At 54.5% G+C, this 11,149-nt stretch overlaps 1 protein-coding gene across 1 annotated transcript in view; it reads right to left on the bottom strand.

Annotated features, from left to right (window-relative positions):
• Positions 1 to 9,374: 9,374 nt before the first annotated feature.
• LOC310754655 (spectrin alpha chain, non-erythrocytic 1) overlaps positions 9,375 to 11,149 on the bottom strand; it is a 76,163-nt gene continuing 74,388 nt past the window's right edge. The window contains exons 26-27 of the mRNA XM_083596720.1: positions 10,721 to 10,846; positions 9,375 to 9,625 (exon numbers count right to left, since the gene is read on the bottom strand). Of these exons, the coding sequence (XP_083452846.1) occupies positions 10,721 to 10,846 (126 nt within the window). The 3' untranslated portion in view covers positions 9,375 to 9,625. The remainder of the gene's footprint in view (positions 9,626 to 10,720; positions 10,847 to 11,149) is intronic.

The raw sequence follows: 11,149 nt of genomic DNA, 5'->3' as shown, positions 1-11,149 counted from the left end.
GCAAGTCAACAGAAGTCAACAGAAGTCAACACAACTCAACACAACGCAAGGCAAGTCAAGGCAACTCAACACAACTCAAGGCAACTCAACTGAATGCAACGCAACTCAGTTCAACTCAGCAACTCAACGCAACTCAACCCAAATCAACACAACGCAAGACAAGTCAATGCAACTCAATGAAACTCAACCCAAGTCAAGACAAGTCAATGCAACTCAACACAACTCAATGCAATGCAACTCAACACAACGCAACACAAGTCAACGCAACTCAACACAAGTCAACGCAACTCAACCCAAGTCAACACAACTCAATGCAAGTCAATAAAATTCAAAGCAACTCAACCCAAGTCAACGCAACTCAACACAAGTCAACGCAACCCAACGCAATCAACACAACGCAAGTCAATAAAATTCAACGCAACTCAACCCAAGTCAACGCAACTGAACACAAGTCAATGCAACGCAACACAACCCAAGTCAATGCAATAGAACTCAACCCAACGCAACCCAAGGCAACGCAACGCAACTCAACACAAGTCAATGCAAGTCAACACAAGTCAAGGCAACGCAAGGCAACTCAACGCAAGTCAACACAACGCAAGGCAACTCAACACAAGTCAACACAATGTAACGCAAGGCAAGTCAACGCAACGGAAGACAAGTCAACCCAAGTCAACACACAACCCAGTAACTCAACACAACTCAACACACAACCCAATAACTCAACGCAACTCAACACAACTCAACCCAAGTCAACACACAACCCAGTAACTCAACCAACTCAACACGAAACTCTACACAACGCAATGCAACTCAACACACAACCCAGCCCAACAACGCAACTCAACCCAACACAATGCAACTCAACACACAACCCAATAACGCAACTCCAGACAACTCTACTCAATGCAACTCAACGCAATTCAACACACAACCCAATAACACAACTCAACCGATTGAGGGTCGGAAGGGTGACACAACTCAACACAACGCAACACAACGCAAGTCAACATAACTCAACTGATTGAGGGTGGGAAGGGTGACACAACTCAACACAATTCAACGCAACTCAAGACAACTCAGTGCAACTCAACACAAGTCAATGCAACACAACACAACCAACTGAGGGTGGAAAGGGAAGGGTGATTGGGGGGTGACACAACAATGCAACACAACCCAAGGAAACACATCAAAACTCAACACAAGGAAACAAAACTCAACGCAACCCAAGTCAACACAACGCAAGACAACTCAACCCAAGTCAACACAACTCAACGCAAGGCAACTCAACTCAATGCAAGTCAACACAACTCGATGCAACACAACCCAACATAACGCAAGTCAACACAACTCAACGCAAGTCAACACAAGTCAACTCAACTCAATGAAACTCAACACAACTCAACCTAACTAAACACAACTTAACCCAACTCAACAAAACACAATGCAACTCAGCACAACTCAATGCAACCCAAGTCAACGCAACACAACGCAACTCAACACACAACCCAATAACTCAACGCAACTCAACCCAAGTCAACACAACTCAAGACAAGTCAATGTAAGTCAACACAACTCAACGCAAGTCAACACAACTCAAGACAAGGCAACGCAACTCAAGACAAGTCAACACAAGTCAACGCAACTCAACACACAGCCCAATAACTCAATGCAACTCAACACAACTCAACCGATTGAGGGTGGGAAGGGTGACACAACTCAACGCAACTTAACACAAGTCAATGGAAGTCAACACAACTCAACACAATGCAAGTCAACACAACACAAGGCAACTCAACACAAGTCAACACAACGTAACGCAAGGCAAGTCAACGCAACTGAAGACAAGTCAACCCAAGTCAACACACAACCCAGTAACTCAACCAACTCAACACGAAACTCTACACAACGCAACGCAACACACAACCCAACCCAACAACTCAAAGCAACGCAACACACAACCCAATAACTCAACACAACTCAACACAACTCAACCCAAGTCAACACACAACCCAGTAACTCAACCAACTCAACACGAAACTCTACACAACGCAACGCAACACACAACCCAACCCAACAACTCAAAGCAACGCAACACACAACCCAATAACTCAACGCAACTCAACACAACTCAACCCAAGTCAACACACAACCCAGTAACTCAACCAACTCAACGCAAAACTCTACACAACTCAACACAACGCAACACACAACCCAACCCAACAACTCAACGCAACGCAAGGCACAACCCAATGACTCACCTTTATTTCCTTTGTATTCTATTATTGTTGTTGTGTTGTTGTTTGTTGTTGGACATTTGCCGATTACACAACTTGATTTCCTTTATATTACATTGTTGTTGTGTTGTTGTTGTGTTGTTGTTGTTGGACATTTGCCGATTACACAACTGGGTCAAGTTTGGACGTTTCAGCCTTCTGCCCCCCAAGTCCGCTATGGGTCGCCGGTTCCGGCCATGGGGTGGCTGGCGGCGTTTTCTTTTCCAATGTGTGGGTCGCCGAGGAAGATGTGGGGCTGAGAGATGGGGGGCTATGGGACCCCCAACGGTTCTCTAGACTGACCCACATATGTGGGGCTGAGAGGAGAGGGGCAATGGGAAGACTGACCCACATATGTGGGGCTGAGAGGAGAGGGGCTATGGGGCACTCAATGGTTCTCCAGACCGACCCATAGGTGTGGGGCTGAGAGGAGAGGAGAGGGGCAATGGGAAGACTGACCCACATATGTGGGGCTGAGAGGAGCTATGGGGCACTCAATGGTCCTCTAGACTGACCCACATATGTGGGGCTGATAGGAGGGGAAGAGGGGCTATGGGACCCCCAATGGTTCTCTAGACTGACCCATAGGTGTGGGGCTGAGACAAGGGGAGAGAGGCAATTCGACCCCCCAATGGTCCTGTAGACAGACCCACATATGTGGGGCGGAGAGTAGAGGAGGGGGTCAGTCTAGAGGACCATTGAGTGCCCCATAGCCCCTCTCCTCTCAGCCCCACATATGTGGGTCAGTCTTCCCATTGCCCCTCTCCTCTCCTCTCAACCCCACATATGTGGGTCTGTCTACAGGACCATTGGGGGGTCGAATTATCCTGTAGACTGACCCACATATGTGGGGCTGATAGGAGGGGAGAGGGGCTATGGGTCCCCCCAATGGTCCTGTAGACTGACCCATAGGTGTGGGGCTGAGACAAGGGGAGAGGGGCAATGGGACCCCAATTATCCTGTAGACTGACCCACATAAGTGGGGCTGAGAGAAGGGGAAGAGGGGCTATGGGACCCCCAACGGTTCTCTAGACTGACCCATAGGTGTGGGGCTGAGACAAGGGGAGAGGTGCAATTCGACCGCCCAGTGGTCCTGTAGACAGACCCACATATGTGGGGCTGAGAGGAGAGGGGCAATGGGAAGACTGACCCACATATGTGGGGCTGAGAGGAGAGGGGCAATGGGAAAACTGACCCACATATGTGGGGCTGAGAGGAGAGGGGCTATGGGGCACTCAATGGTCCTCTAGACTGACCCACATATGTGGGGCTGATAGGGGAGAGAGGCTATGGGGCACCCAATGGTCCTGTAGACTGACCCATAGGTGGGGGGCTGAGACAAGGGGAGAGGGGCAATACGACCCCCCAATGGTCCTGTAGACAGACCCACATATGTGGGGAGAGAGGAGGAGGGGGCAATGGGAAGTCTGACCCACATATGTGGGGCTGAGAGGAGAGGGGCTGTGGCGCACTCAATGGTCCTCTAGACCCGCATATGTGGGGCTGATAGGAGGGGAGAGGGGCAATGGGACCCCAATTATCCTGTAGACTGACCCACATATGTGGGGCTGATAGGGGAGAGAGGCTATGGGGCACCCAATGGTCCTGTAGGCTGACCCATATGTGTGGGGCTGATAGGAGGGGAGAGGATCAATGGGACCCCCAATTGTGCTGTAAACTGACCCACATATGTGGGGCTGATAGGAGAGGAGAGGGGCAATGGGAAGACTGACCCACATATGTGGGTCAGTCTAGAGGACCATTGAATGCCCCATAGCCCCTCTCCTCTCAGCCCCACATATGTGGGTCAGTCTAGAGGACCATTGAGTGCCCCATAGCCCCTCTCCTCTCAGCCCCACATATTTGGGTCAGTCTTCCCATTGCTCCTCTCCTCTCCTCTCAGCCCCACATATGTGGGTCTGTCTACAGGACCATTGGGGGTCGAATTGCCCCTCTTCCCTTGTCTCAGCCCCACACCTATGGGTCAGTCTAGAGAACCATTGGGTGCCCCATAGTCTCTCTCCCCTCCTATCAGCCCCACATATGTGGGTCAGTCTACAGGATAATTCAACCCCCCAATGGTCCTGTAGAGGAGAGGGGCAATGGGAAGACTGACCCACATATGTGGGGCTGAGAGGAGAGGGGCTATGGGGCACTCAATGGTCCTCTAGGCTGACCCACATATGTGGGGCTGAGAGGAGAGGAGAGGGGCAATGGGAAGACTGACCCACATATGTTGGGGCTGAGAGGAGAGGGGCTATGGGGCACTCAATGGTCCTCTAGGCTGACCCACATATGTGGGGCTGATAGGAGGGGAGAGGGACAATGGGAAGACTGACCCACATATGTGGGTCAGTCTAGAGGACCATTGAGTGCCCCATAGCCCCTCTCCTCTCAGCCCCACATATGTGGGTCAGTCTTCCCATTGCCCCTCTCCTCTCCTCTCAGCCCCACATATGTGGGTCTGCCTACAGGACCATTGGGGGGTCGAATTGCCCCTCTCCCCTTGTCTCAGCCCCACACCTATGGGTCAGTCTAGAGAACCATTGGGTGCCCCATAGTCTCTCTCCCCTCCTATCAGCCCCACATATGTGGGCTGAGAGAAGAGGGGCTATGGGGCACTCTGGTTCTCTAGACTGACCCATAGGTGTGGGGCTGACACAAGGGGTGAGGGGCAATTCGACCCCCCAATGGTCCTGTAGACAGACCCACATATGTGGGGCTGAGAGGAGAGGAGAGGGGCAATGGGAAGACTGACCCACATATGTGGGGCTGAGAGGAGAGGGGCTATGGGGCACTCAATGGTCCTCTAGACTGACCCACATATGTGGGGCTGATAGGAGGGGAGAGAGGCTATGGGGCACTCAATGGTCCTCTAGACTGACCCACATATGTGGAGAGGAGAGGAGAGGGGCAGTGGGAAGACTGACCCACATATGTGGGGCTGAGAGGAGAGGGGCTATGGGGCACTCAATGGTCCTCTAGGCTGACCCACATATGTGGGGCTGAGAGGAGAGGGGCTATGGGGCACTCAATAGTCCTCTAGACTGACCCACATATGTGGGGCTGATAGGAGAGGAGAGGGGCAATGGGAAGACTGACCCACATATGTGGGGCTGAGAGGAGAGGGGCTATGGGGCACTCAATGGTCCTCTAGACTGACCCACATATGTGGGGCTGAGAGGAGAGGAGAGGGGCAATGGGAAGACTGACCCACATATGTGGGGCTGAGAGGAGAGGGGCTATGGGGCACTCAATGGTCCTCTAGACTGACCCACATATGTGGGGCTGATAGGAGGGGAGAGGGGCAATGGGACCCCAATTATCCTGTAGACTGACCCACATATGTGGGGCTGATAGGAGGGGAGAGAGGCTATGGGGCACCCAATGGTCCTGTAGACTGACCCACATATGTGGGGCTGAGAGGGGCAATGGGAAGACTGACCCATAGGTGTGGGGCTGAGACAAGGGGAGAGGGGCAATTCCACCCCCCCAATGGTCCTGTAGACAGACCCACATATGTGGGGCGGAGAGGAGAGGAGAGGGGCAATGGGAAGACTGACCCACATATGTGGGGCTGAGAGGAGAGGGGCTATGGGGCACTCAATGTTCCTCTAGACTGACCCACATATGTGGGGCTGATAGGAGGGGAGAGAGGCTATGGGGCACCCAATGGTTCTCTAGACTGACCCATAGGTGTGGGGCTGAGACAAGGGGAGAGGGGCAATTCGACCCCCCAATGGTCCTGTAGACAGACCCACATATGTGGGGCTGAGAGGAGAGGGGCAATGGGAAGACTGACCCACATATGTGGGGCTGAGAGGGGCTATGGGGCACTCAATGGTCCTCTAGACTGACCCACATATGTGGGGCTGATAGGAGGGGAGAGAGGCTATGGGGCACCCAACGGTTCTCTAGACTGACCCATAGGTGTGGGGCTGAGAGGAGGAGAGGGGCAATGGGAAGACTGACCCACATATGTGGGGCTGAGAGGAGAGGGGCTATGGGGCACCCAATGGTCCTCTAGACTGACCCACATATGTGGGGCTGAGAGGAGAGGAGAGGGGCAATGGGAAGACTGACCCACATATGTGGGGCTGAGAGGAGGGGCTATGGGGCACTCAGTGGTCCTCTAGGCTGACCCACATATGTGGGCCTGAGGAGGGGAGAGGGGCAGTGGGAAGACTGACCCACATATGTGGGGCTGAGAGGAGAGGGGCTATGGGGCACTCAATGGTCCTCTAGACTGACCCACATATGTGGGGCTGAGAGGAGCGGAGAGAGGCTATGGGACCCCCAATGGTTCTCTAGACTGACCCACATATGTGGGGCTGATAGGAGGGGAGAGGGGCAATGAGGTCCACGTTTCTATGGGGCGATGGAAGGGGCAAGGAAATCCAAGCTTGGGGGCCCAGATGTGGGGCAGATTGGAGGGGAGAGGATCAATGGACCCCTCAGTGGTCCTGTAGCCTGACCCATGTATGTGGGGCTGAGAGAAGGTGAGAGGGGCTATGGGGCACCCAAGTGTCCTCTAGACTCACCCACATATGTGGGGCAAATAGGAGTCGAAAGAGGAGCAATGGGACCGCCCAATTATTCTCTAGACTGACCCACGTATGTGGGGCTGAGAGGAGGGAGAGAGGATCAATGGGGCACAAAATGATCCTGTAGACTGACCCACATATGTGGGGCTGATAGGAGGGGAGAGGGGCAAGGCGGTCCAGGTTTCTATGGGGCGAAGGAGGTCCAGGTTTCTATGGGGCGATGGAAGGGGAGAGGGGCAAGGAGGTCCAAGTTTCTATGGGGCTGATAGATGGGGAGAGGGGCAATTCGACCCACAATTGTCCTCTAGACTGACCCACATATGTGGGGCTGATAGGAGGGGAGAGAGGCTATGGGGCACCCAATGGTTCTCTAGACTGACCCATAGATGTGGGGCTGAGACAAGGGGAGAGGGGCTGTGGGACCCCCCAATGGTCCTGTAGAAAGACCCACATATGTGGGGCTGAGAGGAGAGGAGAGGGGCAATGGGAAGACTGGCCCACATATGTGGGGCTGAGAGGAGAGGGGCTATGGGGCACTCAATGGTCCTCTAGACTGACCCACATATGTGGGGCTGATAGGAGGGGAGAGAGACTATGGGGCACCCAATGGTCCTGTAGACTGACCCACATATGTGGGGCTGATAGGAGGGGAGAGGATCAATGGGACCCCCAATTGTGCTGTAAACTGACCCACATATGTGGGGCTGATAGGAGGGGAGAGGAGCAAGGAGGTCCAAGTTTCTATGGGGTGATGGAAGGGGAAAAGTGCAATGGGACCCCCAGTTATCATCTAGACTGACTCACATGTGGGGCTGAGAGGAGGGGAGATGGGCAATGGGGCACCCCTTATAGACGGACCGAGATGTGGGGCAGAGAGGAGGGGAGAGGAGCAAGGAGGTCCAAGTTTCTATGGGGTGATGGAAGGGGAGAGGTGCAATTGGACCCCCCAATGGTCCTCTAGAGCGACCCACATATGTGGGGCTGATAGGAGGGGAGACGTGCAAGGGGGCCCAATGGTCCTCTAGACTCACCCAGATGTGGGGCTGATAGGAGGGGAGAGAGGCAATGGGGCGGAAGGGTCCATGGGGTGATGGAAGGGGAGAGGGGCAATGGGGCCCACGGTTCCATGGGGCAATGGAAGAGGTGCAATGGGACCCCCACAATGGTCCAGGTTTCTATGGGGCAATGGAAGGGGAGAGGGGCAAGGGGGCACCCAATGGTTCTCTAGACTGACCCATAGGTGTGGGGCTGAGACAAGGGGAGAGGGGCCATTCGACCCCCCAATGGTCCTGTAGACAGACCCACATATGTGGGGCTGAGAGGAGAGGGGCTATGGGGCACTCAATGGTCCTCTAGACGGACCCACATATGTGGGGCTGATAGGAGGGGAGAGGGGCAATGGGACCCCAATTATCCTGTAGACTGACCCACATCTGTGGGGCTGATAGGAGGGGAGAGAGGCTATGGGGCACCCAGTGGTCCTGTAGACTGACCCATATGTGTGGGGCTGATAGGAGGGGAGACGAACCCAGATGTGGGGCTGATAGGAGAGGGGCAAGGGGGCCCAAGGATCCATGGGGCAATGGGAGAGGTGCCATGGGACCCCCACAATGGTCCAGATTTCTATGGGGCAATGGAAGGGAAGAGGAGCAAGGAGGTCCAAGTTTCTATGGGGTGATGGAAGGGGAGAGGTGCAATTGGACCCCCCAATGGTCCTCTAGACTGACCCATATGTGGGGCTGAGAGAAGGGGGAAAAGACCCCCAATTACCATCAAGACGGACCCATATATGTGGGGCTGATAGAAGGGGAGAATTTCTATGGGGCAACGGAAGGGGAGAGCTGCCAGCGCCCCCCATAATCCTCCATTCCCACCCCGATCCCCATGGGGCGGCAACCTAGAGCTGCAACCTCGGACCCTCCACCCTGCCCCACACATTGGGGTCTGCCCCCCAACCCACAAAAACACCCAGAGTCCTTTTCTGCTTGGACCAATTCTATTTATTCCTCAAAGCAAAAGCTGAACCCGCACTGGATATGGGGCAGAGAGATGTGGGGCAGAGCATGCGTGCGGCAGGGGTCACTTAGGGGTCTGCCCCCCAACCCACAAAAAGACCCAGAGTCCTTTTCTGCTTGGACCAATTCTATTTATTCCTCAAAGCAAAGCTGATCCGGCGCCGGAAGGCGAAGTTCTGGATGTGGGGCAGGGCGTGTGGGGCAGAGCTGTGGGGCAGGGGCCACTTAGGGGGCAGGCCAGCGAGCCAGGTGGGGCAATGGTACCCCCCAAACCCCCCATGCCCACCCCTTTTCTCCATGGGGCGACAACCTCGAGCTGCAACCTCGGGCCCTCCACCCTGCCCCACACATTGGGGTCTGCCCCCCAACCCACAAAAACACCCAGAGTCCTTTTCTGCTTGGACCAATCATATTTATTCCTCAAAGCAAAAGCTGAACCAGCACTGGATATGGGGCAGAGAGATGTGGGGCAGAGCATGCGTGCGGCAGGGGTCACTTAGGGGTCTGCCCCCCAACCCACAAAAAGACCCAGAGTCCGATTCTGCTTGGACCAATCACCTTTATTTCTCAAAGCAAAGCTGAACCGGCGAAGTTCCGGATGTGGGGCAGGGCGTGTGGGGCAGAGCTGTGGGGCAGAGCATGCGCGTGGGGCAGGGGCCGCTTAGGGGGCAGCTCGGCGAGCCAGGCAGGATTGTGGGAAATCTAGCGGCATTGTGGGGAATCTAGGGGGAGTTCTAGCGCGGGAATCGTAGCGCCAGGAATGTGGGGCTGCCCCACGGCGCCGTGGGGCAGGGACGAATCGACAAAGAGGCAGGATTGTGGGAAACCGAGGGGAATTGTGGGAGATCTAGGGGGAGTTCTAGCCCGGGAATGGCAGCGCCGGGAAGGGGGCGAGTCGGGGGCCGCCCCACGGCGCCGTGGGGCAGGGATGACTTGACAAAGAGGCAGGATGGTGGGAAATCGAGGGGAATTGTGGGAGATCCGGGGGGAGTTCTAGCGCGGGAGTTGCAGCGCCGGGAATGTGGGGCGCTGGGAAATGTGGGGCTGCCCCACGGCGCCGTGGGGCAGGGATGAATGGACAAAGAGGCAGGATTGTGGGAAACCGAGGGGAATTGTGGGAGATCTAGGGGGAATTCTAATGTGGGAGTTGCAGCGCCGGGAATGGAGGGCGCCGGGAAATGTGGGGCTGCCCCACGGCGCCGTGGGGCAGGGATGACTTGACAAAGAGGCAGGATGGTGGGAAATCGAGGGGAATTGCGGGAGATCTAGGGGGAATTGTAGCCCGGGAACGGCAGCGCCGGGAAGGGGGCGAGTTGGGGGGCCGCCCCACGGCGCCGTGGGGCAGGGAGGAATCAACCAAGAGGCAGGATTGTGGGAAACCGAGGGGAATTGTGGGAGATCTAGGGGGAATTCTAATGTGGGAGTTGCAGCGCCGGGAATGGAGGGCGCCGAGAAATGTGGGGCTGCCCCACGGCGCCGTGGGGCAGGGACGAATGGACAAAGAGGCAGGATTGTGGGGAATCGAGGGGAATTGTGGGAGATCTAGGGGGAATTGTAGCCCGGGAGTTGCAGCGCCGGGAAGGGGGCGAGTTGGGGGGCTGCCCCACGGCGCCGTGGGGCAGGGATGAATTGACAAAGAGGCAGGATTGTGGGAAATCGAGGGGGATTGTGGGAGATCTAGGGGGAATTGTAGCCCGGGAGTTGCAGCGCCGGGAAGGGGGCGAGTTGGGGGGCCGCCCCACGGCGCCGTGGGGCAGAATCGACCAAGAGGCAGGATTGTGGGGAATCGAAGGGAATTGTGGGAGATCCGGGGGGAGTTCTAGCCCGGGAGTCGCAGCGCCGGGAAGGGGGCGAGTTGGGGGTCCGCCCCACGGCGCCGTGGGTCTCAGTTGACGAAAAGGGAGCGGGTGAACTCGACGTAGTCGAAGGCGGAGGGCAGCTCTCGGCCTTTGGAGTCGAGGTAGGGCTTCATGTGGGAGAGGCAGTAGTCGGCCTGTTCGCGGGTCAGGTTCTGGAAGGGGGGAAAAAGAAATTATTAGTATTAGTATTAGTATTAATGTTGTTGTTATTATTATTATTGAGAAAAATGTTGTTGTTATTATTATTATTATTGAGAAAAATAATATTGTTATTATTATTGAGAATAATGTTGTTATTATTATTGAGAATAATATTGTTGTTATTATTATTATTGAGAATAATAATATTGTTATTATTATTATTATTATTGAGAATAATATTGTTATTATTTTTGAGAATAATGTTGTTATTATTTTTGAGAATAATAATATTGTTATTATTATTATTATTGAGA

Source organism: Podarcis filfolensis (genome assembly GCF_964270895.1).
Source record: "Podarcis filfolensis genome assembly, chromosome: Z".
Classification (NCBI taxonomy): domain Eukaryota; kingdom Metazoa; phylum Chordata; class Lepidosauria; order Squamata; family Lacertidae; genus Podarcis; species Podarcis filfolensis.
This window is presented reverse-complemented; position numbering and strand designations above follow the sequence as displayed.